The sequence below is a fragment of the Grammomys surdaster genome, unplaced genomic scaffold (assembly GCF_004785775.1).
Source record: "Grammomys surdaster isolate TR1022 unplaced genomic scaffold, NIH_TR_1.0 239, whole genome shotgun sequence".
Lineage (NCBI taxonomy): Eukaryota > Metazoa > Chordata > Mammalia > Rodentia > Muridae > Grammomys > Grammomys surdaster.
In genome coordinates, this window is record NW_021604684.1 from 5,277,124 (window position 1) to 5,299,478 (window position 22,355).

At 41.7% G+C, this 22,355-nt stretch overlaps 1 protein-coding gene across 1 annotated transcript; it reads left to right on the forward strand.

The window, feature by feature from the left end:
- Window positions 1–1,613: 1,613 nt before the first annotated feature.
- On the forward strand, window positions 1,614–21,771 carry Lman1 (lectin, mannose binding 1). Its single transcript, XM_028774243.1, has 14 exons — window positions 1,614–1,869; window positions 5,597–5,751; window positions 5,836–5,943; window positions 6,653–6,714; window positions 7,492–7,591; window positions 9,559–9,682; window positions 10,881–10,939; window positions 11,318–11,450; window positions 12,836–13,029; window positions 13,126–13,196; window positions 16,931–17,081; window positions 18,243–18,364; window positions 18,636–18,698; window positions 19,809–21,771. Exons 1-13 carry the CDS (start codon window positions 1,632–1,634, stop codon window positions 18,670–18,672), a joined length of 1,554 nt encoding a protein of 517 aa, XP_028630076.1. The 5' UTR covers window positions 1,614–1,631; the 3' UTR covers window positions 18,673–18,698; window positions 19,809–21,771.
- The last annotated feature ends 584 nt before the right edge of the window (window positions 21,772–22,355 follow it).

Genomic DNA, 22,355 nt, shown 5'->3' on the forward strand with positions numbered 1-22,355 from the left:
AAAGAGATTAAATTAAAATAAAAAAGTGCCAAGAATAGCCTATGTAATGCTGACTCAGCTGGAGGAGTTACAAGACTAGCCACCACAGCCTTGTGTAACACGTTGCACTTAAGATGTAACCATTGGCACAGTGATAAGCAAACTGACCGTGGAACCAGAGTCCAAAATACACTCATATGAGCCTGTCAGCTGGAGTTGAGAGAAACCACACTGAAGACCAGTGAGGAAAGGAAGATACTTTTTTTTTTTTTATAAATGTTACTGAGTTAATTGAATATGCATGTAGAAAATGCACATCTCCATGAGAAATCAATTTATAACAAATGCAGTATTAGAACAGTAATACTTGAAAAAGAAAATATCTTTGTGATCTCAAAATAGGCCAAGATTTCCAAACAGAGCAGAGAGAACTGTACTGTCACCTAACTGAGTGGGAACTCTTATATGCGGCTACATTCAGTGTGAAGGTTTGATTTGTGCTCTAGAAAGAGATTTACTAGTAATGGCTTAGGGAGTCTGGAGAGGAGAAACTGGGAGGTAGAAAAAATACAAGTAATCATACAGCATGGTGTGCTGTGCTGCTTACACCCCAGACACACTAGAATTATGTGTAAAGTGAAACAAATCATTTTGTGTTTTTTTGGTTTTTTTTTAATCATCATAAAACAAAACTGGACAACCATAAATATGCTAACAATACAGATGCTATGAAAACTCGAGGACCTGGGTTTAACTCCAGGAACAGAAATATGGAAGGAGAGAACCTACCCCATAAAGTTGTCCTCTGACCACCCCATGTATACTGTAGTACATGATGAACACACATACACACATGTCATACACACACAAAATAATAAAAACAAAACAAAATGCAACTTGTTCAGCAACTCTGTCCATAGCATATTAGCTTGCAACAAAACTTCTATTTGAATGCACTGTGCCAAGGTTTCAAGTATTTGGAAAGCCTTTGAAATTCCTTTTTGAGAAGCGAACTTGATTCAACCACCTAAAAGGTCCTACGGCTCTTTTGAGATGCTCTCGGTGGGCTGAGACTGTTAGTATTCGTGATCATTTCTGGGAAAGTTCACAAAACAAAAGCCAGCCACTGAATAGCAGATGCCTTTATTCATTAGTTTATTGTGGGCTGGCTCCACAAGTCTTAGGGATTCCAAGGTTTTCTAAGTCACAGAAGGTAGTCCGCTACCCTGGGACTTGAAAAATTGGTAGTAGGAAAAAGTGGTAATCGCCTTCCCCAAAGGAACTAAAGAGCTGGACACACCGCACCTCTACTAGATCAAGTCTCCGTCCTTGACCCCGTGCCCGCCCCCGTCCCGGTCCTGGTCCCCGCCCATGTCCTGGCCTCTGTCTCCCGTCCCAGCCCCCGACCCCAGGCTGCTGGAGTTGCGAGCTCCTAGGCCAGCTCCGCCTCCCATTCTTGCCCCACCCCTTCTGTAGCGCGGTCCACAGATGCTCACAGTCCTAGTGCCCCCCAGAATAGAGGATGCCAGGGGCGGGGCTCATCCCTGGCCCGCGGGTCTCCCGGGCTCCACCAATCAGTGAGCGCCCTGTTGGCCATCCGCGACTCCAGAGCCCCTCCCTCTCCCGCCGGCCTCTGCGTCTCAGAATCCAAGATGGCGGTATCCAGGCGGATGGGTTCCCGGGCTGGAGCGCGGTCGTTCTTCTGCGCCCTGCTGCTGTCTTTCAGCCAGTTCGTCGGGAGCGACGGCATGGGAGGCGACGCTGCGGCTCCCGGCGCCGCGGGCACCCAGGCTGAGTTGCCACATCGCCGTTTCGAGTACAAATACAGCTTTAAGGGGCCGCATCTGGTGCAGAGCGATGGGACCGTGCCCTTTTGGGCCCACGCGGGGAGTAAGCCGGGACTGGGACGGGGAGGCGGGTTCCCTCCTTGCCCTCCGTCTCCTCGGCCTATCTCCCCAATGCCCTGCAGTGCCGAGGGTCAGCTTCAGGCTTGCATGCCACATGCACTGGGGCAGGACTCTCCAGACAGCCCCAACTCCAGGTACCCCTGGCCAGCAGGTTCCCCGCGTGTCCCTGAGTCTTCTCACGTAGCTTGTCCACTCACTTCCAGTCTTCCCTTCTTTAATCTCATCAGTACTTTCTGTTTTGTTACAGAGGTGTTTTGTTACTTTCTACAGTTCCTTGCACTGAAACCAGCTTCTGAGTGTCATGTTACTTTTACACCCTAATGCCACGTCTCAAGGGTACACTTTCCGTGGCCATAGCAATTTGAGACCAGTTCCAACAGCCTCCTTCTGCTTGCTTGTTTTAGGGAGTTAGCAGTGGTCAGGTTTGTACCTAACTTCCCGAATGCTCCAAGATAGCATCGAATGTTAGAGTGAGTTTTAGATCTTTGGATGTCGTTCTTTAAATTTTGATATTTCTCCAAAGAATTGCCTCTCAGTGACAGTGTATGTAGTCTTTGATCTTTACACTGTAAACGTAATGTTAGTGTCTTTATATAGTTAGTACATGAGATATATCTTTTGGTTGCTCTTGATCTAAGAATAGACTCAGATCCTCTCTTTTAAGACTTAAAAAAAAAGAGAGATCATTTCTGCTTCAAGTTTTATTCACCCTGACACAGATGACAGAACCATGGCTGAGCCCTGCCCTGGTGAAAAGAAAATGTATCTGCACTTTTTAGTGCTGATGTGTCACTGCTGACCAAAGACTATCAGTAGCACTTGTTCTGTAAGTTCTTCAGGGGCTGTCAGATACATCCACTAAAGCAAAAAGTAAATATCTTCTGTTTTTGGGTGTAACTGAGGGTTCGTTTATAGAAGGCTTTTCCATATCATTTGACATTGTCCCAAGACTGAAACAAAATGCTTCATTTCTAGAAAGTAATGGCTAAAGCACACTTCCAGGAAGGACCGTTTTCCTCAAATTAATGTGCAATTATCAGGTGTAAATTTTATTGAACTTAATGACAGAGTCATTATGTAGTTGAAGCAGAGTGTAATTATGCTGTTAACTTGGTTTGTTTATTATAAGCCTTCTGGGCTTAGAATGCTATCAAGATAGCATTGCTCTGAATATACAGAGGTGATGAACAAGACAACAAACGCCGGTTTTCAGATCTTCTCTTTCTGTTTTTCGTTTGGAAATGATGGAGAATGTGTTGGCAGCTCTTCTTCACTTGTGCACCTGTCCATCGACTGTCTGCTCTTCTCTCTTTTCCACTCAGCACATCAGCAAATTCAGGATGTTAATCAGCTACTGACATTAGTTATCTTCACTCTCTTTTTCAGAGCCACAAGCAACAAATAAATCTAGACTCCTGTGAAAGAGGTCAGAGTAAAAAGGCTAGAGTTGCAGCTTGGTTGGTAGGGGACTTGCCCAGCATGCACCAAGCCCTGGGTTCATCCCTAGCACCAGGTCTAGTGGTTCACATTTGTAATCCCAATACTGATTTCACTGGGAGGCGGAGGCAAGAAGATCAGAAGTTCAAGGTCATCCTTGGCTGAATTTAATTTCAGTCTGGGCTAAAGATGGGCATAGGGGTTTGTGTCTAATGTACTCTAGTGCAAGTGCGTGGTTAGACTCCACTGGGGTGGATGGCATGGGAATCCCTTGCTTTCGTGGTTACTGCAGTCTTTAATCTTACTGTTCTATTAATCTATTCATTTTTCTCCCTTCTCATTTATTCTTGCAACCCATCATTTGAAACAAAAAACCAGAGACACTTAGGATTTAGTTTAAACACAACCCGTTACAGTCAGCCCTAATTAGGATCACATAGATGTCTTTTGTAAATCTTATGTCCTTTTGAACTGTCAGCACACAGCCTTGAGCTCAGAAGGGCAAAAAAATGATAATATTCTGTAGCTGCTTGTAACTGTCAAAGCTCTCACCTCCGTTCTCCTGTCTGAGCTGTCGTAGGCAGCCAGGTGATAGCTGCCATGTAGATGGAACAGGTAACTGCACAGACAGATGAAGTTCTTGGACAATGGGCTCAGATCTTCCGGTTCTCTGTCCGGGGCTTTCCCCTAGTGCTCCCCTCCAGCCTTTGAGGGTTTGAACCAGTGAGTACATCAAAGTATCTCAGCTTGCTTTTCTACCTATGAAGTGTTTCCTTTCCTAGCCTAAATGTCAGAATGGTTACACTCTGAAAGAGTATGTTCTAATTGTTCAGAATTAGGCCTTTTAGGTGCCTTAATAATTCGTTAATGGTAGGAAGATCGAAGGATTTATAAGTGGACCTTGTTTTATTGTGTCCCAACTTGTCACATTTTGCAGAGACTATGTTTGAGGTATTTTTTAACAGACTGAAAGTTTGTTCAGAAGTCTAGCCATGCTGCTTGTCCGCACTGCCAGATGATCTGTAGCAGTTTCAGTCAGTGGTGATGTTGGTTTTGGTTTCTGTCTCTATGGTCCTGGGAGTCAAACACAGGACCTGTGAGTGCTAATAGTTTTCTGAAAGAAAAAAAAAACATATATATATATATATATAAAAGCCTACTCATTGCTATTTCAAATATGATAATGTTATACACTCAGTATGTAGTGTAGTATAAATGTAACTTTTAAATACACTGGAAAGCAATAAAAAAAAAAGGTGCTTTGCTTTACTGTGCCAGTTTGAAACTGAACCAGCACTTAACCACCCCCACCCCCACCCCATGCTATGTGTATATAATCAATTATATTCAATGCCCTGCCTAAGGTCCAACAGTCATATGTGGCTGAATTGGGACCTGAGCCAGTTACTCTTGAGTTTCACTTGTTTTCTCTGAGAGTCCACTGTAGTTAAATAACTGCTTATTAAATTAAAATTTAGCTGGCCTTATTCCTGGGGAAATGTTTATATGCAGAATATTTTGCATGTGATTTTGGAATGTTTAAAGAAATCGTCAGGCCTGGCTCTTTCATTTCACACATGAAACGTGGAGTAAGGACATGATTTGATCAAAGTCACAGCTGAACAAGGAACAGCTGAACCTGATTCCTAGTGATGGGTTCTTGTCATAATGGTTCTTCTAACATTCGTAACTGGTAAAATGCATTGTAGACTTTTAATATTGGGCAGATTTTGAAGGTAATTTTATTAAAAAGAGATTATGAAAATCAAATGAAGTTTGCCTTTTTAATTAAAGATTTATACAATATATTCTGATTACCATTTCCCCTCCTTGTCTCCCTCCAGGTCCTCCCCACCTCTTCATCCATCCAAAGCTATGCTTTTTCTCTCTTTAGAAAACAAACTTCTGTCTCTTCAGAAAACAAACAGGCAAAACAAACAAATAAGTTTTTTAAAAACACAGAAAAAACCCACAAGAAACAGACCTACACACAGAAACAAAACCCTTAAGAACACAAAATCAGAAACCACAGTATAAAAGCAAAAATTATAAGTCCTAATCTCTGTCCTTGGCATTTAGTAGGTGGGTGTAGGCTTTCAGATGTATTTCTCTTTTCAAAGTCATAGCTGTCAGCATGAAGCTATTTCTAACAAAGTGGATGTACAATATGAAGGTGAAATTTGATCCTTAAAGCTGTGTAGCTGCTCAAAGGTAATCTGTGGAGTTCTGCATACTTACAGCTTAAAGGTTTTCTTTTCTGATTCCTGCCACAGATGCTATTCCAAGTGCAGATCAGATTCGAATAGCGCCGTCATTAAAAAGCCAGCGAGGTTCCGTGTGGACCAAAGCAAAGGCAGCCTTTGAGAACTGGGAAGTGGAAGTGACATTCCGAGTGACCGGAAGAGGTCGAATTGGAGCTGATGGCTTAGTATGGTCATTTCTGTAACTCACGAGAGCATAGCTGCTAAGCTCCATTGCCTCCTAACTGATGTCCCTCTTACGTTTTTCTCAGGCAATTTGGTATACAGAAAATCAAGGCTTGGATGGCCCTGTGTTTGGATCAGCTGATACGTGGAATGGTGTTGGAATATTTTTTGATTCTTTTGACAATGATGGAAAGGTATACTTATTGTTAAAACCGTTAGCCATTTTCCATGATAATGTATTTCTTGCACAGTTAGGCTGTGAGAAGATGGCTTACTTGACAGCTTAAATTTAATAGTAAAGAACTTGGCTGATAGTCTGACCATGGTAATTAGTCTTGATAACAGAGACTAATTATTAGAAGCTTTGTAGGCATGACTTTTTGCACACTAATTTACAGCCATGGTGGAGACCTAGCTCTTGAGAACCTGTCAGTGATTCACACTCTGCGTATGCTTAGTAAATATGAAAAGTCTGTGAGTCTTTAGATGCAGGCAGGAACACTAGCAGTGTTAGAAAGCCGTGGCAGCACTCACATGCTTGGCTGCAGCTAGCCCTCACACTTGGATCCGCTCCTATGTTAATTACTTTTTGATTGGGTCAGTTTTCCTGATGTTGTTTTAAAAACAGTTAAAAGCAAACATACTTAGAGGCTGAAAATACTAACTCATGGCTTGAAAGCTTTAAGATTGATGATCTTCCCTTTAGCTGACTGGTTATTGATTTTCAGAGCTTACTGTTACACTTTAAAGAACTTTTAATAACCCCTTGAAAGCTTAGACCATATTATTTTAAAAATTTAAGAGCCCTAGAATCTTAGCAGTATGAGATCTCATAGCAAATGAAAAATGATGAATTTTTTGATGAACGATATTAAAATATATATATATTCTCTTTATTTCTAGAAAAATAATCCTGCTATAGTAATTATAGGCAACAATGGACAAATCAATTATGACCATCAAAAGTAAGTGTGATTTCTGCATTGTTTCTTATTTCAGCTTATTTTTTGTAAACCTCATGAAATACATTGCTTCAAATCTCAACACTCTTTAAAGAAAATCAGATTATCCCTTTTCTTTAGCTGTTGTATTGCCTCTAGGTGAAAAAGCATACATTCTCTTTTTGTTTTGAAGTTCTTTCTGTGAGCCATACTTTCTGTGTTTATTGAAACATATCTTTCAAAAATAAATTAGCTTTCACCAAATTGATGAGTACCTAGTCTGAGCCACCATTTTTCAATGTCAGTGTCAAGACAGTCAGTAAGTTACAGAGTCTCTGGGCGGTGAGTGTCAGCACATTGCTTCCCCACGCCTGGCTTTGCTCTTTCCTACCGTGGAGACTACAGTGCTGGCAGTTTCTAATAAACCCCAGGGAGTGGTTTAAAATAGAACTGCCTAGGACAGTTCTTCAGATTCTGCTTCAGCTGGCTTGGAACGAGTTTATGTATCTCTAAAGTCTCCTCAAGGGCCTGAGATATAGCCGAGTAGTAGAGCAGTTGCCTATCGGGAATGAGACTAGGTTCAGTTTCTAACGGCACAAAAAATAAAAAAAGTAAAGCTTCCCGGGGTGATTTGCATGCTATCTTGGTCCCATAAGTAATAGTGTATTCCCCCTCTCTTCAGCATGTGTGATGCTGGCCTTGCTTTCCAGTGTTGCCAGAGTTCTGATAGGAAAGCCTTTGTCTTCTGACTGACATGGCTGTCATAAGCTTCATTGTAACTTGGTCTTTTTGAATCTACAGTGACGGTGCCACTCAAGCTTTAGCAAGCTGTCAGAGGGACTTTCGTAACAAACCCTATCCTGTCCGCGCAAAGATTACCTATTACCAGAAAACACTGACAGTAAGTGACAGTGATCAAATAAGCAGTGCTCTAATACTGCTTTTTTTTTTTTGCTTTAATTCTTGACAGAAGGTAATGTACTTAAATGTGGATTTCCACACATTGGTATGCATTGCCCTAAGAAGCGATTCTCGCCAGGCAGTGGTGGCGCATGCCTTTAATCCCAGCACTTGGGAGGCAGAGGCAGGTGGATTTCTGAGTTTGAGGCCAGCCTGGTCTACAGAGTGAGTTCCAGGACAGCCAGGGTTACACAGAGAAACCCTGTCTCGAAAAAAACCAAAAAAAAAAAAAAAAAAAAAAAAAAAGAAGTGATTCTCAACCTTCTTAATGTTTCAACCCTTTAGTTCAGTTCCCCATGTTGTGGTGACCCCAACACATAAAATTATTTTCCTGCTACTTCAGTTTCTCCATGTTGGTAATGGTAATTTTGCTACTGTTACAAATCTTAATGTGAATACCTGATATGCAGGATATCTGACTGGGTCATTTGACCACCAAAGTGGGTTGTGACCCACAGGTTGAGAACTACTTCTCTAAGACACCAGAAGTAAGTGTATCTGGTATATGTGATCTTCTGTGGTGCAATTTTGTCAGTTTCTGATTGGTTAGAGGAGGCTTAAGCACCCAGCTTGAAGATACACAGAATACAAACATAAATAAGACACGGGGCCGTTGTTCCTGAATAGCCTGTAGACCGTAGAGGGAACATATAGCATCACCATACACAGCACAGCAGGAAGGAATTGTCAGCTTGGAACCTGGACCCTGAGAAATGACTCTAGAGAAGGTCTGGAAGGGGTTCTTAGTTGAGATGCAACTCAAATCAGGAATAGGAAATGCGTATGTGTTCCAGGCACAGAAAGCAGACAGGGCCTTCAAGAAGCTGAATGTTTGTGAAAGCCAAGTAGTTCACTGTAGCGTGAAGATAGAGGGCATTTCTGAAGGCGAGTAGAAAGGCCTGCAGGAACCATTCCTATGAGTGACTTTTAAGAGAGTTGCATTCTCAGCCCATGTGAAATGGTAACATTTACAATTTGAATGAGTGACTTGTTAATTCTCACAATAATGTGATATGAACAGAAGCTGAGAGGATTTGGACTTTCTGGCCCTGGAAGCCCCATGCCTGGTGCTTTGTGCTTTAAATGCAGCTTTCAGACAGTTCTGTGAGATACATCTCTCCGTTTGCAACATGGAGACATTGAATGTGGGAAATTTTAAGTAACTTGGACAGAACTGTAATTTGAACCTGGATATCTGCAGGACTCCATTTACTGCTGACTTGAGGTGATAGCTGCCAAAGGTAGAGGAGAGATGAGCAACACTGTGGCACTTGCTCACTTGGGATAGTCTAGATAATTGTATTTCTGTTGGGTGATGTATTCAGAGTGATCATGGCTCCTAAGGCTTTGGAAGACGAGAACTTACTGTACTGTAGAAAAAGTGTTACACTAGCAACATTTTCCCTTTTTGAGCCTTTAACACACAATGAGGTTAAAAAAAAAAAGTGAACTATCTTACTGTGTAATGAGGGGTAGTGAGTGAGTTTACTTTAAATTACCTGTTAAGGGACTGGGGAGATGGCTCAGCTGATAAAGAACTCACCATGCAGGCTTAAGAGCTAGAGCTCAGAATCCCAGAACCTATGAAAAGCTGAGAAAATGTGGCCACTTGGAATCCCAACACTCAAGAGACAGGGCAAGATGGCTGGCTGGGATCAGATGAGGGACCCTGCCTCAGTAAAAAAGATGCGAAGTGATTGAGAAAGATACCCAGTGTGGACTCCAGGGCACCATATACTCACACACACAAGCACACATGCATGGGTGTGCACACACACACAGTGTCCATACACAAAGAGAATCACAACAGCAGAAGGAGGCAGCAGTGAGTATTACTAATCACAGAACTTGGAAATGTACTTTTAAATGTCTGTTGTAAGAATATACAACTTCAGTATGTCTTCCTAGGTCATGATCAATAATGGCTTTACACCAGATAAAAATGATTATGAATTCTGTGCCAAAGTGGACAATATGGTTATCCCCACACAAGGGCATTTTGGGATATCTGCTGCAACAGGAGGTCTTGCAGGTAAATCTTGCCATCTTTTCATATTGAAAGCTTGTGAATGAATCATACTGGTAATAGTATGTTCAGGCAATGTAGATGCAACTCTGTTTCACTCTTGAAAGTCTCTGGAGCCTTCTCATTGTCCGTTCTACAGTTCTGGCAGTTGGAGCTGCAGGGATGCATGCCAGTCACACCATTCATTAGGTGCATTTTGTAGTGAGTATGTAAAGTTGAGGCTATAAGAAGTTAATTCTCAGATGTTATAGGATACTTGAAAGTTGGTGTATCATATAGAAATGAATTTGGAAACCCAAGGAAGTATTATTTGGGAATAAACTTTAACTGAAAATAATTACTATTTTCCACATATGTTGATAAATGAAGTTCCTCCACACCAATACTGCTTTTATTCATACGGCACATTACCGTTTTAAATACTTCCAAAGCTATGGATTGTTCTATACAACCCAAGCAAAGAGGAAGATGTATAAACATTTTTTTCCAGCTGTTTGCCAAGTCCAGATGAAGGCTGTTTCTCAGGGTGTTTGCCAAGTCCAGGTGAAGGCTGTTTCTCAGGATCACACAGTCACCCCAGAAAGTCCAGGTCTGGATTTGTGATCCTGACTGTTGAGCACATAGCCTCTCCTGAGGTCACTCAGTCCACAGTGTGTCATGGTCTATGTAGACCCCTCTCTGGATCTCCCCAAGAGAAGCAGACATAGAAAGATGCTGCACACTTGAAATAATCCACTCTGCACCATGGAAGGGGGCAACCAGGATTGGTGGGACAGCTGCTCACTGCCGTGAGGTCCAGTCTCCTCAGTTCCTGCCATTAGCTGAAACAACTTGATACTGATTTGACTTACATGATTTAGGGAAAATAGAAGTATTATTGTTGTCCAGTTGAGAAAAGCAAGTGTGAAAGGCCACAGCTGGTACTTACCAAAGGTAAGGTTTTGGAAATAGGTAGACAGGATTTTGAGTGATTTGAATGCGACATTATCCATTCAGGAGACCGGGAAAGCGTAGGAAGAGCCTTTAGACACTTACTGTTATCTCTAGCTGAACACTTCTGCTGTGCTGGCTTAGGGTGAAAGGTTTGGAGTAGTTCTGATATCCAGCCTTTCATAAGTAAATAAATATAAATTCCTGTCATGTCAATTCTCAACTGAGAAACAATTGGTCACAACACTTCCTGAAGCAGTTTTTAAATTTATAGATGACCACGACGTTCTTTCTTTCCTGACTTTCCAACTAACGGAGCCTGGAAAAGAGCCAGTGAGTATACACTTTTTTCCAAACAGTTAATTTTTAGTTCTCAGTGGTGTTACTCCAGCTGTAGATTCTGAGAAGACTGACCTCAGTCTGGGTCTTGTTTTGGTTCACTGCCACTTGGTCTTACTTTCTCCTTGGCAAAACTGATGTCTGTTTAGTGGCCATCTCTTGGTGCTGTAGTGCTAAGTGAGACAGATGCTTAGAGTAAATGCTCATTAAATGGTAACTGTGATTTTGGGTATTATTAAAACCAAGAGCAAACTGTCTGTAGTGTAAGTAGGAGACGATCTTAAAGCTAGTGACAGAATAGTGAGTGTGAGGGCAGGCATCAAGCTGTCTCACCGATTCCCTTACTTGTGACCTGTTCTTTCTCTGAAAAAGCCTACACCAGAAAAAGACATTTCAGAAAAAGAAAAGGAAAAGTATCAAGAGGAGTTTGAGCACTTCCAGCAAGAATTGGACAAGAAGAAAGAAGAATTCCAGAAGGGCCACCCTGACCTCCAGGGGCAGCCAGGTACGGTGTAGCTGGGGTTGTCGCTCTCTGGAGGACACTGGGTCTGCATGCCTGCCTCACCTCTGCTCTCAGGCCAGCACAGTCAGTAATGGAGGGGAGCAGTGGACAAGCAAAGCTTGGGTCCTTCAGGGTTGAGAGTGCGGCTTGTGAGGCAGGAGCGAGGAACACGGCAGCCATGTAGGTGAACAGGAGCCACTGTGTTGGAGTTTGGTAGCGATGGCATTGCCAGATTCAGCGCTGTGTTCTCTAAACTTAACAAATGAAAAGCCATGGACAGCACTGCCCTCATGGATAAGTGCTACATAAAAGCATCCAAGACCATTGTCTCCTTTCAGTGTTACATACTTTTATCACAAAGTTTTGGTAGATTTATGGATATGTTGGAATTACTGGAATTTTCTTGCTCCATCACCCTGTGTTATCTTACTTTCCCTCTGAACCCCATCTCTCCTACTAGTCCATTGGCAGCCATATCATAGAAGAAAGGACACCCTTTCCCCAGCACCAAGTCAGGCTTCTCAGGAATGAGCAGGGCCTCATGGGACTCTGTGCTGCATGATGAAATGCTGAAAGGCCCAGTGTTGTCCAGCTCTTATGTACTCATGACTGCAGTCGCTGTGTTGGGTCTGGATGGTAGTAGTTCATGGCACTCCTTCCCATATTACTGCTCCTGCAGTCTTTCTGTCCCCTCTACATGTCCTTGGACCTTGGGGTCAGTGACGTAGATGTCTTGTTTAGGACTGTCAGAACTATTGTGAGCTTAAAATGAAGTGGTGGTACCCGCTTCTTTCCCCTTACTACTGAGAATCATGGACTTTAATGGTGGAAAAAGTTAAAATGCTACTTTAAGCCTAAGAGATTGAGACCTTATCTGTTGTTACATTGTCAGTGCTTAGAATCACTGGTTTTTATATCTGGTTTGTTCCCCATCAGCTCAAATGATAGAGACTGTGTCTAGCATTTGAACACTGTAAAGTGCAGTTCTCATGGTGATCGGTGGTATGATAAAATCGTGTTAACTTGTGCCCATACCTTGCAGCTGCTTGAGGAAGGTGTATAGAGAGTACACATGGTTGTTGGCAGTTGTGTGTACCCTCTTAAGCATCACCACATCAGAATATTTTTTCCACCCCAGAAAGTTCTCTGGTGCCATAAGCGTACTCACTACATGGCCTATCACTGTTTTGATTTAGTAGTTCTCCCTAGTAAAATTATATAGTATGTATAAAACAAAAAAAAGTATTTTAAGTGAAAAAATTCAGATAAGTTTATACCCCTGTGTTGGTCATGTTCTGGTTTGGGTATTTGTCAACACTTGGCATGTTACAGTATTTCAGAGTCACAGATGTGTAGAGAATTGTAACTAACTTGTGATGACTTTTTAGCGGATGACATCTTCGAGAGCATAGGCGATCGGGAGCTGAGACAAGTGTTTGAAGGACAGAATCGTATTCATCTGGAGATCAAGCAGCTTAACCGGCAGCTGGATATGATTCTTGATGAACAGAGGAGATATGTCTCTTCCCTGACAGAGGAGATTTCCAGGAGGGGAGCAGGGACCCCAGGACAGCCCGGGCAGGTAAGCTCAGACACAGTTGTTCCAGCCAGAGGAGAGTCAGACAGAGCCATGTGACCAGTGGATGCTAAGCTGCTTGCTTGTCCTGTTTCCCTCCAGGTCTCTCAACAGGAACTGGATACAGTCGTGAAGACCCAGCAAGAGATTTTGAGACAAGTGAATGAGGTGAAGTAAGTATCCAGCAGTCACGTCTCAGTGTTCTGTACCCTCCCTCGTCCTGATGAGACATGTGCCTGCTCGTCTGCGTTAGGTGCCCTTCCACAGAGTAAGCTGCACATCCTAGGGTCATGTTAGGAGTAAACATAATATATGTAGACTGCCAAACACCTACATTTTAAAAAGCATCATAAGCTGAAAAAAGAAAAAATGCTTTAGCCAAGAGGTTTGCTGTGTGTGTGTGTGTGCCTCTCTGGAAATGATGGGAGGAATGTGGAGTGACATGTCACAACTCCATGAGAAACCCTGGGGGCAGGAAGACCTTTGCTGTGGCTGGACTGGAGACCAGGCAAGCTTGCTCAGGGCCTTCTTTTTGATTCTATCTTCTGCCCTAAGACAGATAGGTCAGAGGTTTGGAAGGAGATACCAGTCTCTGGATGGTTGAGTAGTAAATTTCTAATAAGGGTAGCTGACATCCAGCCAACATCCCCAGTGTCTGTGACAGAGAGAACAAGCTGTGTGTGTTTTTATAAGCTAATGCTTTAGCGTTTCTACCCAGCACAACCCTTGACTGAGGAGAATGTCAAGGTGAGTGTTTTAAGGTCTGAGCAACTGTACAGGACCAGGTTAATCAGTAGGAAGCTGAAAGGACTCAGCTGACAACTGGAGATTTGTAGTCTGCTCCTTGTATTTGAGAAACTTTTTCTGTTGTTAATTCACAACACCCAAGTGAATACTTGCTCTATTTAAATCAAATGAATAGTTTTTTTTAAAAAGAAGTTGACTGGGTTGTATAATAGTATTTTTTATTTTGATACAATATTTTAAAAGATTTATTTATGTATATGGATGGTTTTGGCTAATATGTATGTCTGTATCATGTGCATACAGTACCCTTGGAGGCCGGAAGAGGGTGTAGATCCTATGGAACCACAGTTAGAGGTGGTTGTAAGCTGGCATGTGGGTGCTAGGAATGAAACTCAGGTCCTCTGGAAAAGCAGCTAGTACTCTTAACCACTGATCTATCTCTGAGCCCCTTACTTTCATATGATTTTAAACTTCCAGAAGCTATTAAAATGCTATATTTTTGTATGTCTGTCACCTATCTTTTAATGTTGATAGTTTTACATAACCACAATAGAATTGTGAAAACCAGCAAATTAACATACATACTGTATGATCAACTAAACAAATGACCTGGGTGGGCCTTCCATCCCTGGGGAGCTATAACACACACAAACACACACACACACACACACACGCCTCATGCACATGCACAGACACATACTAACCGTCTTTTAGACCTGCTACCTCATTCTTTTCCCACCTCCCCGCCTCCCCGTCTGTTCAGTGTTAGGGCATTAAAACCAGGGATCTGGTGTGGCTAGTGCTCTTCCTAGCCTCTCCCTTGATTTTTGACCCTTTTGTATCTCATAAAAAGCAAGCATAGGCAGCAGTTCCATTTGTATTGGTTTGGTTTGTTTCTTTTTTGCGAGGGTATTTTCTTACAGTCTTTCTTTTGGAAGGACCATATTCTGAGTATGTTCTTTGCCTCTTTCACTTCCCAGTAGTACTAGCACGGATACAGTTCAGGTGGTGGTTAGGGAAGTAGGGCTTTGGGCTGCATTATGTATAAAGTCTCGTCCCTCTGATATGTAGCAGCTGTACACACTTCCTATCTAGCAATGGTAAATACATGTTATGCATGTGACAAGGTAATCAAAAATTGAGCCCAAGTTTAAACCTTAGAAGAATATGACGAGGAAATACCTGGCATTCCTGGTAATGGCAGTTGTCTTTATGGGTTTTTCCATATTCTCTGGAAATCCTGGAAGACTTTTAGCAGCATACAGTTCAGCCCTCTGCTGGCATTCATACCTCTCCCCACACTGTCAGCTCACAACCCTTTGCAGTAAAGACTTGAGCACACACACTGCTCTTGCTCTCTTTGGTTTCTGTTTCCATCCTTTGTTGCTTTCCCTTCCATTGTCCCTTAATGGGGGTTTCTGCCAAGGGTTCCATCTAGCCTCCTCTCATGTCACCTGCTCCTTAAACCAAAGACAACTCTGCCATTTCGGATCCTCCCCAGACACTGGGCACTGGCCTGCTGAGCTCAGTGCCTCTTCCTTTGTCGGCCTGGTTGAACAGCAGGGCAAGGATGATTCTGCTTTCACAGTTTTTCCTAGAAACTGCCCAGCTCATAACTTGTGCCATGTAACTATTGGCAAATCATAGGCAAGTGAATGAGTGCCTAGGAATCTATTAAAAGACGAGTCTTTGTGACTAAAAATGTATATCATAAGCAGGTTTGTACTTCTGAGACATAATAATGTTAAGTGTGCACTTATGAGAAAGTTACACTATCCAGGCTGGTCTTATACATGTTTTAGATATATTAAATTGTAATCCTTAATTGATGTTTTAAGGGGAAAACTTAGATACCCATGCCATTAGGATAAATTGCAGTTGGTTTCTGACTGAGAAAACCCCAGGTATTTTGTGGTTAGTGTTAAGTTTGCACAGCTCATTCTAGTCAGGTAGAACTTTCATATTTAACATATTTACACACACACACACACACACATATATATACACATACTAGGGTGACATAACTCTAACAGTTCTCTTCTTTCATAGTTCCTGCTTTTTACACTAAAATTCACACAGAGGAAGTAAGAGTAAAAAAAAAAAAAACTTCATGGATTCATCTAAATAGACCTATTCACTATTGCTGATAGAAAGTCAGAAGGGAACCCTTCTCACCGAGCCAGAGTTACCCATGTGCAGTACAAGTGGGAAATTCTGCTGGGGGTGGGGGGTTGGCAAGAAAGGATTCCAGGAGAGTCACATGTTGAGGAGGGGTGTTATTTGAAAGTAGTGACTCAGTGTTTTATCTACCTTGGGAAATTACCAGAGTTGAGGGCATTTGATGTTGTGAGTGGTAACACTCCATGACTTGCCATGCATAAGCTTTGAAAGTGCCACTAGCTAAAGTCCTATCGTTATTTCCAGTGCATTCATTCCTTTCTACAACCGGTCTGTTATATTTACTCTGTGATTGGAGTGTCTTATTGCTATGCTGTCACTCATCCACAGGGTTCCGTGGCTGCTCTGCCTGAGCAGTGGAGTCATGCCTTACACTGAGTCAGTGTGTAAAGATGCCGCATAGTTAGGAGAGTCACCTTCTTTCAGACATTAGTGCTGCTTCATTGGTTGGCTTCCTGTTTGTGTTTTGGGCTTGTGCCTGAGAGCCATCTGATGGAGCACAGGGAAATAGAGGCAGAGTTCACTTGTGTCAGGAGTCCCTAAGACCAACAGATTCTCTGACTTGTCAGAGAACTCAAAACTGCTGTGTTCCTGGCCATGGTTTGTTACAACAAAGAAGAAATTATAAAGAAAGCTGTGCAGAACCCAGGAGCTCCCTCTGTCCCTCCCAGCATACAGGGCTTGGATTTCAAGTTTTTACTTTACCATGATTTGAAAGTGATAAGTAGGTATTAAAAACTGTACTGCAGATTTTGAATTTGATCTTTTCCTGGGCTGTACTGTGGTTATGGATATGATATGGCAGTGGTGGCATCTAACATCAAATTCCATTCAACCAGTCAGTCATGTGGTCAACAGTGAACACTTTTTTGTTTTTTTAAAGATATGATGTGTTGAACTTATAAAAATGTAACTGTTTGAAATGTATAATTGGAAACAAAAACCAAAACCCTTGTGATTTCAAAGGATTTTTGTGTTCTAGGAACTCCATGAGTGAAACTGTGCGGCTGGTTAGTGGCATCCAACACCCGGGCTCGGCAGGCGGCTACGAGACAACTCAGCACTTCATGGACATCAAGGAGCACCTGCATGTGGTGAAGAGAGATATCGACAGCCTTGCACAGCGCAGCATGGTACGTGGTTCCCTGGGTCATGGGCTTAAGCGAGTGCCCATGGTCATTCCTAACTACCTCATCGTTCTGAGAGCCTTGGCTCAGGGTTTCTAGGTAAAGGTAGAAGTCTGTCTGTTCTCATGACTGCTTGTTGAGCAGAAGCAAGCAGTGAGGGCTTTTATGTGTTTTTGCATTACCAGAAAATGAAAATATTTGTATTCTCATTTTAATATCATCTGTAATCCACATTTGGCAATTTATATGTGAATATAAGGTAGGGTTTTATTGTCTTTCTTTTTATTGAAAATAGATTTTTTTTTTCAGTGCAATATATACTGATTATGGTTTCCCCTCCCGCAGTTCCTCCAAGATGCTTCAGTTGGTAACAAGAAATGTCCACTTGGGGCTCTGTCTCCCCAGTTATTTGGTGATCCTATCTAGATCACCTTTGTATTAGTGAATATTTTAGGAAGTGTCTACTGTTTTGGGTTTCCATGCAGCTCCTCATGTGGCCTTTATTTTTAGCTGTCCCTCAGTTTTCCTCTCTCAACTGTTTTCTTTCCCCCTCTCCATCTGCTCCTACTGTTCCAGTCCCTCCCTTACGCTTCCGTAACTGTCTTGTCTCCTCTTCCTCATGTCCAGCCCCTCCCCTTACTTACTTTATAACCTCTCTGATCGTATGGATCATACCCTCTTCTCAGGAACTTAGCAGACAACATGCACATAGAGGTGGATGCACACCATATTTGTCTTTTGGGTCTGGGTTGTCTCACTCAGGATTTTTTTATAGCTCTATCCATTTACCTGTGAATTTTGTGATTTCATTATTTTAAATAGCTGAGTGACAACCTTATCTTGTGCCTCATTTTAGTGGAAATGCTTTGAGTTTCTTTCCATTTAAGTTCTTGGCTGGCGGCTTGCTAGAAACTGCCTTTGTTATGGTTAGATATGTCTCTTGTATCTATACACTTGAGGACTTTTACCATGAAGGGGTGTTGATTTTGTTAAAGGTCTTTTGTACCTCTTTGTGATGACCATGATCTTGTCAGTCATGTCATTTCCTTCCTGTTTGTGTTTTCCCAGACTTCACTAGTGGATTTACTCATACCTTCTTTAGGAACCGCACACAAATTCATTATAGCCATTACTGACTAATTATAATACAGGTTCTTTGCCTTACAGCCATCTAATGAAAAACCAAAATGCCCAGATCTACCACCATTCCCGTCCTGTCTGTCCACAATCCACTTTGTGATATTTGTAGTGGTGCAGACGGTGTTGTTCATTGGCTATATCATGTACAGGTAAGTCTCTTGATAACACTTGACCCAACATGGTTTTAGATGATATGCTTTGTGGAGTTAATCGAACCTTAATGTAGCTTTCACTAACATAGACAATTCACTTCAAGGCAAACTAGTCCATTGGGTGTGCATGTCTAGAGCGTGTTTGCCACACTCTGTCATTTTCTACTTCAGGGGGTGTTGCTAGTTTTAACAATCCCATTTCTTCCCAAGTTAAGTATTTAGAGCATCTGCCAGGTTTTTTTGAGTTTTGTTTCTTTTTCTTTTTTAGGACTCAGCAAGAAGCAGCTGCCAAAAAATTCTTTTGACCTTCATTTTCCTATATGTACATCATGTATGTATGTGCAAATGTCTTTTTGAGGGAATTTAGTATTTAAATTGCTTCATAGTCTAAGTTATTAAATTTTGTATAAAATAACTCTTTGAAAACATTCATTTTTCAGTAAAAATAAATGTTAAAGACAACCACATTTTGTTCATAGTACTACATGTCTTTAAATTTCAGTTAGTCTGTGGTAGGCAGAGTGCAGCCACTGAATAGAGTAATGGCAAGTCAAGACCTAAAGACAGTCGGGGCAGCCACTGACTGTAGGCGATACCCTCTATGTCTCTGTTATTGGAGGACTCTTTATGTAAATAAACTTGTTCTTTACCCCCAGAATATGAGGTCTAAACAAAAGCACCCTATTCATCTAACCAAAGTCATTTTTAGAAATGAGAATTCCCTAATACAAGAGTGGAATTAACCATCCTTTGGCCCCAACATAGCTCCTTCTGGGATCTGTGACTTGTCTGAGAGCTTTAACCTATATGCAGGAATCAGAGCATTTAATGAAGTGCTTTCCCACTGTGTTCAGTGTGTATTTAACTTTTAAAGGAAACTTTGGTGGAAAACCAATAACTACTTTTGGCCCCATCATTTTGATGGCAACATTCCTATGACGATGATTTTTAATGGGTATTTTTCTGGTAGTATATTCATTCATGATGGGCACTGTCCTGGAAATCTTTGTTCCAATAATGTCAATGATATTACAGAAATAATTTTATACTTTTAATTTGTGAAATTTATTCCTCCCATTTTGTCGAACATGTAGTTTAGCTTCAATTGCATGTTCTGCAGCTGTTTTAATTTACAGGACTTACCAGTACATTCTGGTTTACATTTAATCTATGTAACCCAAGGTTATGACTTGGAAATTCATAAATAAATAGAGGGGGCTATAGCGGAAGCAGCTTTGAGCTTAGAAAGCAAATTTGTAAAGTAAATACTTAACTGTCCTTTAAACATAATTAGAAATAAGGACGTTGTGAAACATGCGTTAGTGAATTAACCAGGGGACACCGGGCTGGAAAGAGGTGCTATCAGCACAGAGTTAGTCATAGGTATTTGAGAAACCATCTGTGACATTTTAAAGTGCAGATCTCACTTTTCTTTTTACAGCTGGGCTAGACTTTCGCTGGCTTCAAGACAATTACCTCTTATTAAAGTAATGGTCTCGTTTGCTATGGGATCCAGAACAACACTGTGTAGTATATATGCTACTAAATTGTTGTAAGCCTTTGTAAGTTTCCTCTCAAATGTCATTTGCAGATTGGTCTGACAACCTAAAATCTATATAAGCCTTTATGAAGAATACTCTACATTGTGGCACTACCTAACTTGCACCATGTGTGCAGTCTTTCCTTGCATTTATGCTGACATTTATCCTAGAAGTGTCCCAGTGCACTCACAGTGACTCCACAGAATCATTGCAGCACAAAGTGCCCCTACTTTGTCCTCTGTGGAGCTAGCGTTTGACACTCACGGTCTAATAGAGTGTCATCTTTCAGAACTCACTCACATTTAAAACAAACCAAACCCTCCAGACAAGTGTCAGGTTGTAGACTATGAGTCTTGGGAAACCTTCCTGAGACAAAGGCTACCAAAGCCAGTGTTACAGTCCACAGTCACGTGTGCCTGAATGCTAAAGGAATCCCAAATCTGGGCAGTGTACATTTTCAGGCGGAAGTACAAGGGGAAGTACACTGGTCATTCCTAATGTGACTGCAGACAGTCAATGTAGCAGGAACAGGGATCCTTTTACTTCTGAATTGCTAAAAAAAAAAAAAATGACTCAGCAAGGTAGTTCACATAGGATATCTGTCTTTGTTTTTCTCAAAATCATTAAATCTAAGTAGCTCACTTCTGAGCAAAACCCTGCTCTGTGGAAAATTATCACTGCCAGACTCCTCCATTTCTGTAGTGTCTTGTGTGATTGGAATAACTCAACTTCTCACACCAGCAAGTATTTTCAGGTGCCTTGGATTAAAACAAAATTTATTTTAAAACTTTAAGTCTTTATTTATGATGCCACTTTTAAAAGCAATCTCAATTATGTAATTGCCGACAGGCTTGTTTAATACACTGCTTGTGGTAGAATTATTTAAATGCTTTTGTCATTTAAAACTTCACTGTGAAGTCACAAACAGTAGCCAGTGTTTATCATGTATGGAAGGCACATCAGTGTTTTCAGAGTATGGCCCATGGACCAACCATTCAGTTCATGGAATGCTCATTAAGAATACAGATTCCAAGGCCCCATTCCAGTCCATCTATGTCACAACTCAGGTGGGCTTCAGAGTGTCCATTCCACAGACACCACAGACATAGCACACTGACAGTTGAGAACCACTAGAATGGGGAGTAGGGGAAAATATTTGATGGGTGTTTATTGTGGGCTCAGAGCTGAGCCACGCACATTTTCACTGTCATTGAGTCTGGCGTCTCTGCTGGTTCTTCTGTACATCTCAGTGTTCACTCACTAACTCTCCGTTCCCTAGCAACTACAGAGTCGAGGTTGTTGGCTAACCTCTCAGCTCTTGAGTGATGACTTTGAAACTTGTAGAATCATCTTTGGCTCATGGCAAAACATAAGCATGCCCATCGTGAAGCTTGCCTGCCAAAGCCATTGCCTTCCTGATGGTCACTGCTGGTTACCTCAAACGCTGCACATGTTGATAGCATGAGGAAAATGGGAAAGACTTGAATAAGGGTTGCTCACCTGCTGCTCTCAGAAAATCAGGAGAATCAGTCTTCGTAAAGAACATATCACTGTGGTTACCGACTCTGCAGTGCCCACCTGCTGGTTGGAGGAAGGCAATGAACACATTAGTCATCGAGAACTTTGTAAGATTTAGGGTGGTATCAGCTCTTATAACTTTTTAAATCTCTCTGTTGCCCATTTTAATATATTTCTCTTACGATGTTAAAGTTTAAAAGGGTTTTCTATCCACTGTCAATTTTAATTATATAATGTTTTGTCAAGGTTTTGTTTTTGTTTTCCTTCTCTGATTGTTACTTGATGCTAGCTGGAATTCAAGAAATGTCAATGACTTTATTCAAATAAAAGAAATATTTTAGTAAATTGGCTTTTCCTCCATTGATTTGGTGTTGGGGCCTGAGTAGATGTGCCCTGCTTTTCGGTTGTATTTTATTTAGATGCTGTCCTGTTTGCAGTTGCTCACAAAGAGAACTTTCTAAGAGAAGAAGCTCTATTCATTTGGCTTGTAATTCCCAGTTAGAGCCTGTATGGGGGAAGCCAAGGCAGGGACTTGAAGCAGCTAGTTACATCTAGTCAAGAGCAAAGAGAACATGACTATTGACTGCTTACTTGTGCTCACACCTGCCCTGCACTTGAAAGTCAGGGAATGGTGCCACCCACAGTGGATGGACCGTCCCACCTCCATGAACACAATGAATACAGTCTCCTACACAATACTCGTCAATCTAAACAACCCTCATTGAAACATTCTCTTCAGGTTATTTTAGATACTATCCAGTTCAACTAAAACTGACCATCACGCCTCCCCTAGGTGGCTCGCCACCATCTGTGGCCTCAACTCATGGAGAGTTAAGGAGGTCGTAGGAAAATAGAAGTAGCGACAGATAAATGTTTACTTTTGCCAGCGATGAAAAGTATGTATTAGTTAAAGCCCTGTATTTGGTGTT